The 19,096-nt window shown below is 47.4% G+C and overlaps 1 protein-coding gene across 1 annotated transcript in view; it reads left to right on the plus strand.

Annotated features, from left to right (window-relative positions):
* PPP1R18 (protein phosphatase 1 regulatory subunit 18) overlaps nucleotides 1–19,096 on the plus strand; it is a 101,898-nt gene that overhangs the window by 77,736 nt on the left and 5,066 nt on the right. Inside the window, exon 2 of the mRNA XM_086920702.1 lies at nucleotides 4,549–4,762. Within this exon, the coding sequence (XP_086776828.1) occupies nucleotides 4,549–4,762 (214 nt within the window). The remainder of the gene's footprint in view (nucleotides 1–4,548; nucleotides 4,763–19,096) is intronic.

The following is a 19,096-nucleotide window of genomic DNA, read 5'->3' on the forward strand; positions in this document are numbered from 1 at the left end:
CTTTTGGATTTTTTGAAAACCAATAGGCATCAAACATAAGAAAACATCTTTATACCATCCAGAAGCTAACAGTGTAGTAGAACGATTGAATTATATTTAAAATAAAGTATTCAGTTGTGGAATGTATTGGAGGAGACAAGTACTTAACGAGCTGTGGGCATAGAAAATAACTCAGCACTGTTCAACAGATAAGTCTTCTTCTGATCTTTTTAGGGGAAGAATACTCAATACCTTTCTATCTTATTTATTTATTTATTCAGAGTTTTATATAGCGCGAACAAGATCTTTGCAGATATCAGAGCGCTTTACAGAAACAAGGGATAGGGGCAACAGGGGGGTGATTAAACAAACTATTGGGTACAATATAGTAGTCGGTAGTGAGTGAGTAGCAAAATAGGATAGCAATCATATAAAAATATAATACCAATAAACGATCAGGTAACCAATAATACAAAAACGGTGCAAAGTCTTAGATCCAGCAGCAATAGAGTTCAGCTGAACTTGGCCATAAGGATGGCTTTTACCTCTTTCTTAAAAAATGCAGTGGAGGAGATAAGCCTGGTTTCAAGAGGGAGTGCATTCCAGATCCTGGGTGCCATTCCTGAGAAGGAGCGTTTGTATGTTTTTTCCTTCCGGAATCTTCGAGGTTTCAGGAGGAGATTGTTTGTACTTCTATTGGATCTCGAAACTCCTGATATAGTCAGCTTTTGAGTGAGGTAGTTGGGTGACTTGTGGTGTACGGCCGAGTGTGTCATACAGGCAATTTTCAGCTGAATTCTGGCTTCAAAAGGCAGCCAGTTCAGGGATTTTAAGTCAGGGGATATATGCGAATGTTTCCTTGAACCAGTGATGAGTCTCGCGGCAGCGTTCAAGGAGGCTCTTAGGGGTGCGGTTGTTGTAAGGGGGAGTCCGCTGAGGGTCACAATTCCATAGTCTATGCGAGGGATGACTAGGGCTTGTACAGCAGTTTGGAAGTCCTCAGCTGGGAAGAAGGGTTTAAGTTTCCTCAGAGTGTTGATTTGGAAATTAGCTCCTTTAGTTGCTTTACTAATGTGCTGCTGCATGTTGAGGGCGGCGTCAAGTGTGATGCCTAAGGATTTCGCAGATTCCACAATGGTGGGTTGGACATTGAGCGCAGTTAGGTGATTGAGCCAGGTTTGGATGATGGCGATTTTCGCAGGAGGTGAGATCAGAAGGAACTCAGTTTTCAGAGCATTTAGTTTGAGGTGATTATCGGCCAACCATGATTGAGTGTGGAATTCAGAAGTTTGATGTCTTCCGGGGATTGTAGCTTGAGGTAAAGTTGAGTGTCATCGGCGTACATATGGAAGTGTACATTAGATGCTTGGAGCAGGGTGGTGAGTGGTTCCATGACGAGGTTGAACAATGTGGGGGATAGGGAGGAGCCTTGAGGGACGCCTAAAGTTACAGGCACAGATGGGGACAACTCGTTGTTGATCTTGTACTTCTGAGCCCGGTTATGTAGGAAGGAGAAGAACCATTTGAGAACAGACCCGGATAAACCCATTCTGGTATTTAACAGCTGAAGTAGGTTCTCATGTTTGACAGTATCAAATGCTGAGGAGAGATCAAGAAGGATGAGGAGGCAGGAATCATTGCGATCAAGGATTTGGAGGGCGTCATCAATTATGTGCATCATGGCCGTTTCCGTGCTGTGTTTCGCTCGGAAGCCTGATTGATGAGGGTTGAGGAGGTCAAACTGATCAATGTGTTTTGTCAGTTGGAGTTGTACGCATTTTTCCAGCAGTTTGGCCAGGGTGGGGATATTGGTGATAGGGCGGTAATTATTTAGGTCAGCCGGGTCAGCTGTAGGTTTCTTGAGTATAGGTGTGACTTGCCCCACCTTGAGGGAGTCTGGGATGAGTCCTTGCTGAAGGAAGCTGTTAATGATTTTAGTCCAGAGTGGGAGGAGCAGGGGGGTGAAGTATTTTACAGCATTAGCAGGTAGGGGGTCTGTGAAGTGATTAGAGGGTACAAGGTGCCGAGCAGTTTGTGAATTCTTTCTTCAGAGTAGGTGTCAAAAGACGTCCACCATGTGTTGTTTTTAGGGTGAGTGGTAGTCATGCTAATGGGGCTGGAGTATCGGCTTACATCATTGAGGAGCTCACTTCTTATGTTGTCGGTCTTTAGCTTAAAGAAAGCAGAAAAGTCTTCACAGTGTGGAATATCGCTTATTGTGGTGTTTGCTTGTAAGGGTTGCATCTTGGTTTGAGTTTTGACTAGTTCGAACAGTTTTCTAGGTCGGTTTTTTTGCTTGGTCCAGCTGGAGGCTAAAGAAGTCTGATTTTGAGCGCTTGATTTTCCTAAAGTAGGCATTTCTCTTGTTCTTAAGCGTTTTAAGGTGCAGTGCTGAGGGGTCAGATCTCCAGGTGCGCTCTGCCATTCTCATAGCACGCCTGTCTTCATTGAGTCTACCATCATACCAAGGGTTCGAGTTCTTGGTGGAGACTCTCTTCAGTTGCAGGGGGGAGGCTTCGTTGATTATTGAGTTCATAGAATCGAGGTAGAGGTCGGTCAGTGATTGAACATCAGAGGCGCCCGAAGGGGGAAGGAGGAGACTGCAGGTGTGGGAAGGCAAGGAGTTAGGGTTAAGATTCTTCATGTCCCTTTTCCAGATCTTGGATTTGGTGGGTTGAGCCGGGTTAAGTTTAACTTTTTCGTTGATGAAAAAAGTGATAATGTGGTGGTCTGACCAGTCACAGGGTTGGATCGCCCCCAGTTGGTTAGAGTCCTCCTTGGCGATGATAAGGTTGAGGATCGAGCCTTTGTCGTGTGTCGGGCTGTTGCAGATTTGGGTGAGGTCAAGCGCATTAAGGAAAGATTTGAGACTATTCACCACTGCGTCTTTCTGATCATTCCAGTGGAGATTGAAGTCACACAGGTAGATTTGAGTGATCTGCCGACCGGCGTTGGATGAGATCGTGTCCATGAGTTGTTGGGTGAAGGTGAGGTTGTCCCCGGGCGGGTGGTAGGTGACATGTAAAGAGCATACAGGTTTGCCCTCGCTGGAGATATCGAGGCAGAAGAGTTCACAGGAAGTGAGGGAGGGAGAGGTGACTTTAGTAACAGAGAGGTTGCTCCTAAAAATGCATGCGATTCCCCCACCCGTCTTGCCGGGTAGATGTGTTGGAACAAGGGAAATGTGATCAAAGTCCACAGGGTGAGTGGAAAAAGAAAGAGATGAAGTGAGAATGAAGCATAGTTTGACAGGAGATAAACTGTAGGTTGGAATAAGATTAGTGTTAGTGATAAACTTCTGATAAAGGCACTCAAAATGGGCACATCCAATGAAAGTAGGTGAATCATCGCAGGTCGTTTAAGATCTTCGGTGGAAGGGTGTGTGGTTTCAGTAGAGTAGGCAGGTGTGAGGAGAGTGCAAGGTGTTGCGTGGATGGAAAAAAGACAAGTTTCGGAGGATTTGATGACGGCACAGTATGCAGAAAAGGTTCATTGATGATTATCTCTCTGGAAAATAATGTATTGCTTTGTTTACATCTGATGATCTTTTCATGTAAATACAGTTTACGATCTTTACCAAAGGTGGGAGGTGCGTCTAGATCTTGGAGTGTGGAAGATAGGGTCTGGAATCTTCTAGATTGAATCTTCATCGCCTTCAGACCCTTGCAGAGACATCAGTGGGGTACTTCTAGAACCCTAGTGCCTGGTGTCTGACTCCACTCTCTGAAACCCTTTTATTCTTTCGGTTTTTTTCTGTATTCCTTTTTATTAAGCAATTAAGTGGCGACAGTGACCGGTAAATAACATTACAGTTTGGGACACACATTTATCCTATCATTACATTCCAAGAAGGTAACCATGGTCCTCCTAATACTCAAAGGGATGATAACCACAATTAAATTTTTCTTGAAAAAGGACGACCAAAGAAAATAAAACGCTGTATTTATCTGGGCTTTTGTAACGTGCTGCAAACCTACATGTGAGCGCTTCAGAGGGAACCTGAAGGAGATGAGCCTACACCGCCTTAAAGGCGGGTCATATATCGTAATACTTGCATGCAAGGTTCAGGCTACAACACAACATTTTTATGTTTGTGTTTTCCAGTGTTAGCTCCTGAAACAAGATCTTTGATGTTAGGGCTTGTGCCTTTTCCTAACATAAGGGATAGCCTTGTAACTTCAGGCTGGGGTTACGTGATGACGTCACAGTATCTTGACTCAGACCTTATGTAATCAAATCTGGCTTTGCGTAGTGATGTCACAAGATGGGTGCTGTGGGTTCTGGACTGCTGCTGCTAAGTTTTGCACTTGTGAAGCTGTGTTCTGTGCTGCTGTGTTTTGAACTATTGCCGCTGTATTCTGGCCTGGGCTGCCATATTCTGGGCTCAGTTTTAGATTTGTAAAGCTGTGTTCTGGGCTACTGTGTTCTGGACTGGTGCTGCTGTGTTCTGCACTGGTCCTGACGTATTTTGGACCTGCGCTGCTGTGTTCTAGACTGTCGCTGCTGTGTTCTGGAATAGCCCTGAGGTGTGTTCTAGGTGATCTGACCCTGGCTTGCTTCTTTTCACAGATGGAGCTGTCCTTCAGCGAGTGTGACCTCGAGCGGATCTTCGAATACCCCTCGGAAGAGTCCCTCCTGGAAGAGTTTGGTCCCCCTGAGGAGCCTGAGGCCCAGCCCCCCAACACCCAGAACGATGAGGAGGAGGAAGAAGAGGTCCCTCAAAACGGCTTGGCCGGGTCGGGCAGTGTGGGGCACATCATGAGGACGAAGCCGCTCATCGTTGGTGAGTGATGGGGGTTGGGAGTCAGGGGTCACCGAAGAGAGGCTAAAGCCACCTAGGGGACCCATGTCTGACATGTGGAGTGAGCGAAGGGGCCCTTGTCCGACATGTGGAGGGAGCAGAGGGACCCCTGTCTGGCAGGTGGAGGGAGCAGAGTGACCCGTGTCCAACAGGTGGAGGGAGCACCTGTCTGTAAAGGAGTGAGGTGCCCATGTCCAGGTGAATGGTAGGATCAAGGGAAATTTTGCTTGATCCCAACAGCTGAGACCCAGTATTAATTGTAAGTGATGACAAAAGGGAGAGAATTGAGGTAGTTAACAAATGTCCCAATATGTTTACAGGCAAAGTGGGTGAACTTAAGGGATTCAACCACAAAATTGTTTTAAAAAGAGACACACATCCATGTATACACAAAGTAAGGAACATTTCCTTGAGCGTGAAAGAGAAAGTGGTTAAAGAGCTGAAAAAGTTAGTTGATATTGGTGTGATTCAGCAGGTCGAATTGTCGGATTGAGTGGCTCCCCTAGTTGTGGCAGGGAAAGCTAATGGTCACATCCGCCTGTATGTGGATCTGAGAGAGTTAAATAGTCGCATTTTTGTTGTTATGTATCCCTCACCCCAAATTGATGAACTTTTATCGTTAATAAAGGGGATGAGGTGGTTCTCCACAACCGACCTCACCTCAGCCTATCACCAAAGGTCACTACACCATAGTAGTAAAACCTCACTGCATTTATTACCCCATAGAGTGCTTCCCATTCAAAAGCTTACAATTCGAGTGAGCCTCGGCTGCTGCCATGTTCCAACATCTCATGTATAAGCTGTTTAGGGCAGGAACATTTTTATCTTTTTTCAAGATGACATCTTGATAATGGTAAAAGACAAAAGAGAACATGACTTGGAGATGTGTGAGGTACTTAAAAATTTGGAACAGTATTGTTTGGTGGCGGAGGAAACCAAATACAGGTTTGCTGAAAACACAACAATGTATTTAGGACACAAAATTAGTTACTAATTTATCACCCCAAAAAGGGAAATGGTAGATGCTATAACAAAGGTCCCTATTCTACAGAACAGGAATGAATTGCGGTCCTTTTTAGGATTCGTAGAGTTTTACTCAAAATTTATGTATCATTTCTCTGGGAAGATGTTTCACATCATGCAACTGCTGAAGAAGTGTAGTAAATTTGTGTGGTCGGAGGAATTACAGAAGAGTTTTGGGAGCATTAAAGAGGACATTTGCATAGCCCCAGCTCTTCAAGGGTTTCACCCAAGATGCAAGAGCTTTATCACCTTGGTTGCTAGCGGCAAGGGCTCAGGAACAGTTTTGTTCCAGCGATGGTGTGGAACAAGTTCTTGCCTTTGCATCCCGGGCACTGACTCCGGTGGAGTTGAAGTACTCCGTCATTGAGAGGGAAACTCTAGGATGTGTGTGGGTGCTAAAACATTTCAAACAGTTCATTTTGAGGAACCAAGGTGGTTGTAAGGAGTGACCACAAACCCCTTAGCAAGGTCCTAACATTGCAGGGACATAGTATTCTATCACAAGAAACATCTTCAGAAACAAGCCTTTCCCCTGGGACGACACCTGGTGGCCCTCCGTACTCGGCCCTACACCCACCTCTACTGACCACACACGCAACCTCGGACTCAGCCTCTGCCTACTTCCACATCCTCCTCAAGATCTTCCAATGGAGCCCCGTCCCAAACCAGGAAGATAGTCAACCAAGCCCTTGGTCAGCACTAGGTTTAACCCTTGAATGGTTGATATCATCATCATCATTCAGAGCCTATGCAGTTGTTCTTTGGGGAGTCCTCTATTTAAGTTGAGTCAATGAAGGCTCTAAATGATGCAGTCAAGAGGTGCATTATGAGAGCTGCTGCAGCTGTCCCCAGCTTCGTCGGGCAGGCTTTGTGTATCCGTTATGTTTGATTGGACCAGTGGAGGTCATCAAAGGCATCCTAATTTAGGAAGCACAACCGCTCACCTGCCAGTTTGTGGCATGCTTCATCATTGGGTTTTGCTCCTCATCAGGCGGGCGCTGCAATGGCCGACCGGCCCTGCAAATAGCTTTTGATTACCCGGCGAGTCTAGAACATCCGACTCAAACCCTCCGAGTTTTGTGCAGGTAGATTGGCAGAAAGTGTGAAGAAATATTGAAATTCACGAGAGGCCCCCAGGGCCTTCAGATTAAAGGGGCCTTTGTAAAGATTCAAAACAGTGAAGACCCCTCATAAAATAGTGTCCCCAGAGGTCACTGGGGGATGGCTGACATGTTTCTTGCCTACTTTTCCTGTGTGCAGGATCGACGGCTCTTCATCAGGACCAGACATACATGCCAAATCTACACAAGTGGGGTGCCTAGTAGGAGAATCGCTGTAAGCCCCCCTCAGTTCACCCACAATTGGTGTCCCATGAACCAAACCATATCCAGTACTAGCCTCTTGTGCCCGCACTGGAAGAACAAGTGTTGCAGTGTATGAGCTGAAGTCACAAACAAACAAGACAAGCCATGTAAAATGGTAGTGTACCTGCACAGTAGTAGCTGTGGAGCAGGTCCTTGGTGCAGTGGCACTCAGTAACACGGGGGACGCTGTGAGTGCACACTCAGTGACAAGAGGAAGCACAGTGAGTGCACACTCAGTGACAAGTGGATGTACCATGAGTGCAAACTCAGTGACGAGAGGAAGCACAGTGAGTGCACACTCAGTGACAAGAGGAAGCACAGTGAGTGCACACTCAGTGACAAGTGGATGTACCATGAGTGAACACTCAGTGACGAGAGGAAGCACAGTGAGTGTGCACTCAGTGACAAGAGGGAACACTGTGAGTGTACACTCAGGGACAAGAGAAAGCCCCGTGGCTGTGCACTCAAGAGAGAGCACTGTGAATGTACACTCAGTGACAAGAGAGAGCACTGTGGGTGTACACTCAGTGACAAGAGAGAGCACTGTGAGTGTACACTCAGTGGCAAGAGAGAGCAATGTGAATGTACACTCAGTAACTAGAGAGAGCACTGTGAGTGTACACTCAGTGACTAGAGAAAGCACTGTGAGTGTACACTCAGTGACAAGAAAAAGCCCTGTGGGTGCGCACTCAATGACAAAAGAAAGCACTGTGAGTGTACACCCAGTGACAAGAGAGAGCACTGTGAATGTACACTCAGTGACAAGAGGAAGCACTGTGGATGTACACTCAGTGACAAGAGAGAGCACTGTGACTGTACACTCAGTGACAAGAGGAAGCACTGTGGGTGTACACTCAATGACAAGAGAAAGCACTGTGAGTGTACACTCAGTGACAAGAGGGAACACTGCAAGTGTACACTCGGTGACAAGAGAAAGCCATGTGGGTGTGCACTCAGCGACAAGAGAGAGCACTGTGAGTGTACACTCAGTGACAAGAGAGAGCACTGTGGGTGTACACTCAGTGACAAGAAAGAGCACTGTGGGTGTACACTCAGTGACAAGAGACAGCACTGTGGGTGTACACTCAGTGACAAGAGACCGCACTGTGAGGGTACACTCAGTACAAGAGAAAGCCCTGTGGGTGTGCACTCAGTGACAAGAGAGAGCACTGTGAGTGTACACTCAGTGACAAGAGAAAGCACTGTGAGTGTACACTCAGTGACAAGAGGGAATACTGCGAGTGTACACTCAGTGACAAGAGAAAGCCCTGTGGGTGTGCACTCAGTGACAAGAGAGAGCACTGTCAGTGTACACTGAGTGACAAGAGAGAGCACTGTGGGTGTACACTCAGTGACAAGAGAGAGCACTGTGGGTGTACACTCAGTAACAAGAGACTGCACTGTGGGTGTACACTCAGTGACAAGAGACAGCACTGTGAGGGTACACTCAGTACAAGAGAGAGCACTGAGAGTGTACACTCAGTGACAAGAGGGAACACTGCAAGTGTACACTCAGTGACAAGAGAAAGCCCCGTGGGTGCGCACTCAATGACAAGAGAAAGCACTGTGAGTGTACACTCAATGACAAAAGAAAGCACTGTGAGTGTACACCCAGTGACAAGAGAGAGCACTGTGAGTGTACACTCAGTGACAAGAGGGAACACTGCGAGTGTACACTCAGTGACAAGAGAAAGCCCTGTGAGTGTACACTCAGTGACAAGAGAGAGCACTGTGGGTGTACACTCAGTACAAGAGAAAGCCCCGTGGGTGCGCACTCAATGACAAGAGAAAGCACTGTGAGTGTACACTCAGTGACAAGAGGTAACACTGCGAGTGTACACTCAGTGACAAGAGAAAGTCCTGTGGGTGTGCACTCAGTGACAAGAGAGAGCACTGTGAGTGTACACTCAGTGACAAGAGAGAGCACTGTGGGTGTACACTCAGTGACAAGAGAGAGCACTGTGGGTGTACAATCAGTGACAAGAGAGAGCACTGTGGGTGTACACACGGTGACAAGAGAGAGCATTGTGGGTGTACACTCAGTGACAAGAGACAGCACTGTGAGTGTACACTCAGTACAAGAGAAAGCCCCGTGGGTGCGCACTCAATGACAAGAGAAAGCACTGTGAGTGTACACTCAGTGACAAGAGAGAACACTGCGAGTGTACACTCAGTGACAAGAGAAAGCCCTGTGGGTGTGCACTCAGTGACAAGAGAGAGCACTGTGAGTGTACACTCAGTGACAAGAGAGAGCACTGTGAGTGTACACTCAGTGACAAGAGAGAGCACTGTGGGTGTACACTCAGTGACAAGAGACAGCACTGTAAGTGTACACTCAGTACAAGAGAAAGCCCTGTGGGTGCACACTCAATCACATGAGAAAGCACTGTGAGTGTACACTCAGTGACAAGAGAGAGCAATGTGAGTGTACACTCAGTGATAAGAGAGAGCACTGTGAGTGTACACTCAATGACAAGAGAGAGCACTGTGGGTGTGCACTCAGTGACAAGAGAGAGGACTGTGAGTGTACACTCAATGACAAGAGAGAGCACCGTGGGTGTGCACTCAGTGACAAGAGAGAGCACTGTGAATGTACACTCAATGACAAGAGAGAGCACTGTGGGTGTACACACAGTGACAGGTGAGAGCACTGTGGGTGTACACTCAGTGACAAGAGAGAGCACTGTGAGTGTACTCTCAGTGACAAGAGAGAGCACTGTGAGTGTACACTCAATGACAAGAGAGAGCACTGTGAGTGTACACTCAGTGACAAGAGAGAGCACTGTGAGTGTACACTCAATTACAAGAGAGAGCACTGTGGGTGTGCACTCAGTGACAAGAGAAAGCACTGCGAGAGTACACTCAGTGACAAGAGAAAGCCCTGTGGGTGCGCACTCAATGACAAGAGAAAGCACTGTGAGTGTACACTCAGTGATAAGAGAGAGCACTGTGGGTGTACACTCAGTGACAAGAGAGAGCACTGTGGGTGTACACTCAGTGACAAGAGAGAGCACTGTGGGTGTACACACAGTGACTGGTGAGAGCACTGTGGGTGTACACTCAGTGACAAGAGAGAGCACTGTGAGTGTACACTCAGTGACAAGAGAGAGCACTGTGAGTGTACACTCAATGACGAGAGAGCACTGTGGGTGTGCACTCAGTGACAAGAGAAAGCACTGCGAGAATACACTCAGTGACAAGAGAAAGCCCTGTGGGTGCGCACTCAATGACAAGAGAAAGCACTGTGAGTGTACACTCAGTGACAAGAGAGAGCACTGTGGGTGTACACTCAGTGACAAGAGAGAGCACTGTGGGTGTACACTCAGTGACAAGAGAGAGCACTGTGGGTGTACACTCAGTGACAAGAGAGAGCACTGTGAGTGCACACTCAATGACAAGAGAGAGCACTGTGGGTGTGCACTCAGTGACAAGAGAAAGCACTGCGAGAATACACTCAGTGACAAGAGAAAGCCCTGTGAGTGTACACTCAATGACAAAAGAAAGCACTGTGAGTGTACACCCAGTGACAAGAGAGAGCACTGTGAGTGTACACTCAGTGACAAGAGGGAACACTGCAAGTGTACACTCAGTGATAAGAGAAAGCCCTATGGGTGTGCACTCAGTGACAAGAGAAAGCCCCGTGGGTGCGCACTCAATGACAAGAGAAAGCACTGTGAGTGTACACTCAATGACAAAAGAAAGCACTGTGAGTGTACACCCAGTGACAAGAGAGAGCACTGTGAGTGTACACTCAGTGACAAGAGGGAACACTGCGAGTGTACACTCAGTGACAAGAGAAAGCCTTGTGGGTGTGCACTCAGTGACAAGAGAGAGCACTGTGAGTGTACACTCAGTGACAAGAGAGAGCACTGTGGGTGTACACTCAGTGACAAGAGAGAGCATTGTGGGTGTACACTCAGTGACAAGAGACAGCACTGTGAGTGTACACTCAGTACAAGAGAAAGCCCCGTGGGTGCGCACTCAATGACAAGAGAAAGCACTGTGAGTGTACACTCAGTGACAAGAGGTAACACTGCGAGTGTACACTCAGTGACAAGAGAAAGTCCTGTGGGTGTGCACTCAGTGACAAGAGAGAGCACTGTGAGTGTACACTCAGTGACAAGAGAGAGCACTGTGGGTGTACACTCAGTGACAAGAGAGAGCACTGTGGGTGTACAATCAGTGACAAGAGAGAGCACTGTGGGTGTACACTCGGTGACAAGAGAGAGCATTGTGGGTGTACACTCAGTGACAAGAGACAGCACTGTGAGTGTACATTCAGTACAAGAGAAAGCCCCGTGGGTGCACACTCAATGACAAGAGAAAGCACTGTGAGTGTACACTCAGTGACAAGAGAGAACACTGCGAGTGTACACTCAGTGACAAGAGAAAGCCCTGTGGGTGTGCACTCAGTGACAAGAGAGAGCACTGTGAGTGTACACTCAGTGACAAGAGAAAGCACTGTGAGTGTACACTCAGTGACAAGAGTGAACACTGCGAATGTACACTCAGTGACAAGAGAAATCCTTGTGGGTGTACACTCAGTGACAAGAGAGAGCACTGTGAGTGTACACTGTGACAAGAGAGAGCACTGTGAGTGTACACTCAGTGACAAGAGAGAGCACTGTGGGTGTACACTCAGTGACAAGAGACAGCACTGTAAGTGTACACTCAGTACAAGAGAAAGCCCTGTGGGTGCACACTCAATTACAAGAGAAAGCACTGTGAGTGTACACTCAGTGACAAGAGAGAGCAATGTGAGTGTACACTCAGTGACAAGAGAGAGCACTGTGAGTGTACACTCAATGACAAGAGAGAGCACCGTGGGTGTGCACTCAGTGACAAGAGAGAGCACTGTGAATGTACACTCAATGACAAGAGAGAGCACTGTGGGTGTACACACAGTGACAGGTGAGAGCACTGTGGGTGTACACTCAGTGACAAGAGAGAGCACTGTGAGTGTACACTCAATGACAAGAGAGAGCACTGTGAGTGTACACTCAGTGACAAGAGAGAGCACTGTGAGTGTACACTCAATTACAAGAGAGAGCACTGTGGGTGTGCACTCAGTGACAAGAGAAAGCACTGCGAGAGTACACTCAATGACAAGAGAAAGCACTGTGAGTGTACACTCAGTGACAAGAGAGAGCACTGTGGGTGTACACTCAGTGACAAGAGAGAGCACTGTGGGTGTACACTCAGTGACAAGAGAGAGCACCGTGGGTGTGCACTCAGTGACAAGAGAGAGCACTGTGAATGTACACTCAATGACAAGAGAGAGCACTGTGGGTGTACACACAGTGACAGGTGAGAGCACTGTGGGTGTACACTCAGTGACAAGAGAGAGCACTGTGAGTGTACACTCAATGACAAGAGAGAGCACTGTGGGTGTACACACAGTGACAGGTGAGAGCACTGTGGGTGTACACTCAGTGACAAGAGAGAGCACTGTGAGTGTACACTCAGTGACAAGAGAGAGCACTGTGAGTGTACACTCAATTACAAGAGAGAGCACTGTGGGTGTACACACAGTGACAGGTGAGAGCACTGTGGGTGTACACTCAGTGACAAGAGAGAGCACTGTGAGTGTACACTCAATTACAAGAGAGAGCACTGTGGGTGTACACACAGTGACAGGTGAGAGCACTGTGGGTGTACACTCAGTGACAAGAGAGAGCACTGTGAGTGTACACTCAATTACAAGAGAGAGCACTGTGGGTGTGCACTCAGTGACAGGTGAGAGCACTGTGAGTGTACACTCAATGACAAGAGAGAGCACTGTGGGTGTACACACAGTGACAGGTGAGAGCACTGTGGGTGTACACTCAATGACAAGAGAGAGCACTGTGAGTGTACACTCAGTGACAAGAGAGAGCACTGTGAGTGTACACTCAGTGACAAGAGAGAGCACTGTGAGTGTACACTCAATTACAAGAGAGAGCACTGTGGGTGTACACTCAATGACAAGAGAGAGCACTGTGAGTGTACACTCAGTGACAAGAGAAAGCACTGCGAGAGTACACTCAGTGACAAGAGAAAGCCCTGTGGGTGCGCACTCAATGACAAGAGAAAGCACTGTGAGTGTTCACTCAGTGACAAGAGAGAGCACTGTGGGTGTACACACAGTGACAGGTGAGAGCACTGTGGGTGTACACTCAGTGACAAGAGAGAGCACTGCGAGAGTACACTCAGTGACAAGAGAAAGCACTGTGAGTGTACACTCAGTGACAAGAGTGAACACTGCGAATGTACACTCAGTGACAAGAGAAAGCACTGTGAGTGTACACTCAGTGACAAGAGAAAGCACTGCGAGAGTACACTCAGTGACAAGAGAAAGCCCTGTGGGTGTACACTCAGTGACAAGAGAGAGCACTGTGGGTGTACACTCAATGACAAGAGAGAGCACTGTGGGTGTACACACAGTGACAGGTGAGAGCACTGTGGGTGTACACTCAGTGACAAGAGAGAGCACTGTGGATGTACACTCAGTGACAAGAGAAAGCACTGTGAGTGCACACTCAATGACAAGAGAGAGCACTGTGGGTGTGCACTCAGTGACAAGAGAAAGCACTGCGAGAATACACTCAGTGACAAGAGAAAGCCCTGTGGGTGCGCACTCAATGACAAGAGAAAGCACTGTGAGTGTTCACTCAGTGACAAGAGAGAGCACTGTGGGTGTACACTCAGTGACAAGAGGGAACACTGCGAGTGTACACTCAGTGACAAGAGAAAGCCCTGTGGGTGTACACTCAGTGACAAGAGAGCGCGCTGTGGGTGTACACTCAGTGACAAGAGAGAGCACTGTGGGTGTACACTCAGTGACAAGAGAGAGCACTGTGAGTGCACACTCAATGACAAGAGAGAGCACTGTGGGTGTGCACTCAATGACAAGAGAGAGCACTGTGAGTGTTCACTTAAGGGCTGCGGCTCGGCTCTCAGATGGGAAGTGGGAAGCTGGTCATACTCCCCATAAGACTGTGTAATGCAGCTGGTGGGGGACATGCAAAGTGGGCATGAACTGTTTGGCGGACCTGGGAGGGCCAGCCAAGCAGTCGTGCCCACACCTCCTCCTTGCACTTGCCACAGTACATCAATCATCGCATCTGCTTTCACAAAACTTCAAGACACCTCTGCTCGTCTGGACTCACACTTGTGCGCATCCCCGTATAAGGAAAACCAAATCCGGTGGCCGATCCTTCTCCTACATCATTCCGAGAGCGTGGAGCGACCCACCACTACATATAAGAGCATCTTCCTCACTTAGGATGGGCTAGAACACACCTGCTCAACACCAGTACATCCTCCCAGGTGGTAGTGCGCTCTACAAATCTGCATAACTCAGTGACAAGAGGGAGCACCATCAGGGCCCATTCAGTGACAAGAGGAAACGCTGTGAGGGCACTCTCAATAACTAGAGGAAGCACCATGAGGGCAGATTCAGTGGGAATAGGGAGCACCAAGAGTGCACATTTGATGACAAGAGGGAGCAGCAAGAGTGCACATTCGATGACAAGAGGGAGCACCGAGAGTGCATATTCGATGACAAGAGGGAGCACCGAGAGTGCACATTCGATGACGAGGGAGCAGCAAGAGTGCACATTCTATGAGTCGAGAGCACCGAGGGTGCACATTCGATGAGTCGAGAGCACCAAGAGTGCACATTCGATGAGTCGAGAGCAACAAGAGTGCACATTCGATGAGTCGAGAGCACCAAGAGTGCACATTCGATGACGAGAGGGAGCACCGAGTATGCACATTCGATGATGAGGGAGCAGCAAGAGTGCACATTCTATGAGTCGAGAGCACCGAGGGTGCACATTCGATGAGTCGAGAGCAACGAGAGTGCACATTCGATGAGTCGAGAGCAACGAGAGTGCCCATTCGGTGAGTCCGAGAGCAACGAGAGTGCGCATTCGATGAGTCGAGAGCACCAAGAGTGCACATTCGATGACGAGAGGGAGCACCGAGTATGCACATTCAATGACGAGGGAGCAGCCAGAGTGCACATTCGATGAGTCGAGAGCAACAAGAGTGCACATTCGATGAGTCGAGAGCAACAAGGATCACCCAGGATCTGGAACTCACTCCCTCCTGAAACCAGGCTTATCTCCTCCATCACACTCTTTAAACAAGCATTGGAAATGCAATAGGTCTCGCATTAGGAAAGTTTGAGCGATTGGTTTTGTAAATGACACTTTTTTTATTTATGTGTTGGTTTTGAAAATAGCAAAATTAATAGCTTTGTCAGTTACAATGTCAATAGTTTTAACTTTCGCCAATGTGACACCTATAGCATTTGTAATGCAATGTGTGTTGTATTTACGTGACTTAGATGTATTGATATTACAAATAACAATGGCTTTTAATTTTGTAAATAATTAATACTTAAATAAAAGTTATTGTAATTTATAATGGCAATAGCTTAAACGTTTGTAAATAACTTTTGTGACGATTATGTTCAGTGTATTTTATTGTGACGAAAATCCAAGAACATTGCATTTGCACCTACACACACACAGAGCCCCACACACACACACACACACACACACACATATAGATGTGGTGGTGGTGGATCTGGGGGATATGGTGGTGGTGGATGTGGTGGTGGATGTGGTGGTGGATGTGGTGGTGGATGCGGTGGTGGATGTGGTGATGATGGTGGATGTGGTGTTGGTGGATGCGGTGGTGGTGGTGGATGTGGTGGTGGTGGATGCGGTGGTGGATGTGGTGCTGGTGGATGCGGTGGTGGTGGAAGTGGTGGTGGATGTGTTGGATGTGGTGGTGGATGTGGTGGTGAATGTGGTGGTGGTGGATGTGGTGGGTGTGGTGGTGGGTGTGGTGGTGGTGGTGGATGTGGTGTTGGTGGATGTGGTGGTGGATGCGGTGGTGGATGTGTTGGTGGTGGATGCGGTGGTGGTGGAAGTAGTGGTGGATGTGTTGGATGTGGTGGTGGATGTGGTGGTGGTGGATGTGGTGAAAGTGGTGGTGGTGGATGTGGTGGTGGTGGATGCGGTGGATGTGGATGTGGTGGATGTGGTGGTGGATGTGGCAGTGGATGTCATGGTGGATGTGGAGGTGATGGTGGATGTGGTGGTGGATGTGGTGGGGGATGTGGTGGTGATGGTGGATGTGGTGGTGGATGCGGTGGATGTGGTGGTGGTGGATGCGGTGGATGTGGTGGATACAGTGGTGGTGGTAGATGGGGTGGTGGTGGATGGGGTGATGGATGTAGTGGTGGTGGGTGTGGTGGATGTGGTGGTGGTGGGTGTGGTTAAAGTGTTGGTGGATGTGGTGGTGGATGTGGTGGTGGTGGATGCGGTGGTGGATGTGTTGGTGGTGGTGGATGTGGTGTTGGTGGATGCGGTGGTGGTGGTGGATGTGGTGGTGGTGGATGCAGTGGTGGTGAAAGTGGTGGTGGACGTGTTAGATGCGGTGGTGGATGTGGTGGTGGTGGATGTGGTGAAAGTGGTGGTGGATGTGGCGGTGGATGTCAAGGTGGATGTGGAGGTGATGGTGGAGGTGGTGGTGGATGCGGTGGGTGAAACTGAAAGTAAGATACCTCTTTTCAGGTTTGTAATAGGACGTTTTACCATACAACACATGGGGCCAGTGAATGAATGAATGAATGAATAACTTTATTGTGTGGTTACTTAAAACCATTACATTAAGACCAGAGTATAAAATTACAAAAGTTAAAACCAAAAATGTTTCTGCGGGCAAGCATTTATAAAAAGTTCTCTGAGTTCAAGGTGGCACACGCAGTCAGGGACCTGTAAGTGCCACCCAGTGTCCCGCAACAATGTCTCTATTCATGGGGCCAGTGTTTACATAGGAAAGGCAGAGTTAGCTGATTACATACTGATGTCGGAGAAACTGAAAATAATCACCTGGTGCTGAGTGACGTTTCCTTTTTTTGGTAGTGTAACTTCAACTTCCATATTACAAGTCCAGGATTACAAGACCTAGCAGGCAAGGAAATAGAAATGGACTACTTACTTGCACTTGAAACTAAACAACCTAAGCTGTGTAAAATTGCATCCGAGTATTCCATGAATTGGATGCAAAATACAGAGTGCTCTCATTTCCTAGACTCAACAAATGATAAGCAGTGGGCGGGCTGCAAGTCCTTTATTGAACACAATAGTATTGCAAGCGCGGTCTCAAACTTGCCCCTAAAAACGAAGCTAAAAATATTGTTCTCCCCACAGACTTTTGTTCTAGGTGTACCAATATATGTGTGTGTTACACCTCCATCAGAATTAAACCACTCTTCTGATTTTGGCGCAGTGGCACTGAGGTGGTCGGCTCAACCATCAATTAAAAAAAAAAATCAAGAAGCTCCTAATGGCAGGTCCTGTAATTCGTGATTGGGACCTGCTCCTTCCCGCATAATTGCATACAAAAGAGACGTCCGATTCGAGTCATCTGCACAGTAGAGGTGGTATACTTTGAAGACAGCTCGAGAGCAATACAAAATAAATGTGTGCAGAGCCATCCCACTTTGCAGTAGAAATGCATTTTAAAGAAATCAGGCGGTTCATTGCTGGGTCGCTACTGGAGGAAGCACAGCCAGCAAGGCAGCTCATTCAATGCTCAAACGGCAAGTCGCTTTCAAGGGCAAAGTCACGAAATATTCTCAATCCATTTTAGAATCCCCAGAAGAAAAGTCTGGATAATTTATTGCCTTCTCTCGCTGCATGTTCCTCATAGAACACAAATGGATTCCAGTGTTTGGTGCGGCTTGTCATAACAGGAATTGGTAGAGGAAAATGTATGAGCTTGCTCTAAACCAGCGATGCAAAGTGATGTTTTAACTATAAAAAAAAAACTAGCTATTACCACGCTTCACAAAATGCGGCATTTACTCACATGGAGCCACTTCCATGGACATCTTAACAGCAAGCTGTTCATGAACACGTACAGGATTGGGTAAGACAGTAAGTGTATAGGAAATAAGCGTAAATGTACAGTAAATACCGACACCAGAAATGCACACAAAAATAAAATCCCAAACGCGGTAAAAGTTTAAGAGAAATAATAAATTAAAAGTCGCACTGTTGTTGCTCAGATGCACGACACCGTAAAAGCAAAAGGAAGACTAACACTAACAAAGAAAACAAATTAAAGACAAGGAAGAGAGAAAGAAAGGATGGAGGCTGAAGGCACGCTGAAGGGCGAGGAAGGCGAGGGAGGGAGGAGAAATGCGAGAAACGTGTGAAGCAGGGGGCGGGGGTAGCGGATACCTTTGAAGTGAAACTAAGCTTCACTTCAAAGGCTTGTTGGCACAGCGCATGCTGGGGGATGACTGTGGGAGGGACGCTGGTGTCTGTGCACGCGCTTTTAATGGCAATGCACATGCGCATTGAGCGAGCTTTCACGGGCACTTCATGGAATCGCCCGATCTCGGTAAGCTCTGTTTAAGCCCCTTTATATCAAGCTCCCGCTCAATGCGCATGCGCATTTAGATAGGTCGCTCGACCTAAAAAGAAGTAGAAGCTATCCTCATGGCTAAATACACCTGAACTATTAACGTGGATTTTTAAAGTCTCTGCACTGATCTGTATTATCTGTTCGATCCCTGCGATTATCTGTATTATTTGTATTGTTGACTTACCTGACTGTCTATGCTCACACTTACTTGTACTACTTGCATTGTTGATGTATCTGTTTTACTGTGCCTATTACCTACAACTACGCTATGCCTAATGGCCTGTTATTCACTCTCCTGTTTGTATCCCCTGCTTTGTAAAGCGCTCTGATATCTGCAAAGATCTTGTTCGCTTTATATAAAACTTTCAAAATAAAATAAATAAATAAATAAACAAGAGTGCACATTCGATGGCGAGAGGGAGCACCGAGAGTGCGCATTTAATGCCAATGATATAAAGCTTCCATTCGACTGGGAATTGAACATGTGTGGAGAGACGGG

The sequence above is a fragment of the Lissotriton vulgaris genome, chromosome 5 (genome assembly GCF_964263255.1).
Source record: "Lissotriton vulgaris chromosome 5, aLisVul1.2, whole genome shotgun sequence".
Classification (NCBI taxonomy): domain Eukaryota; kingdom Metazoa; phylum Chordata; class Amphibia; order Caudata; family Salamandridae; genus Lissotriton; species Lissotriton vulgaris.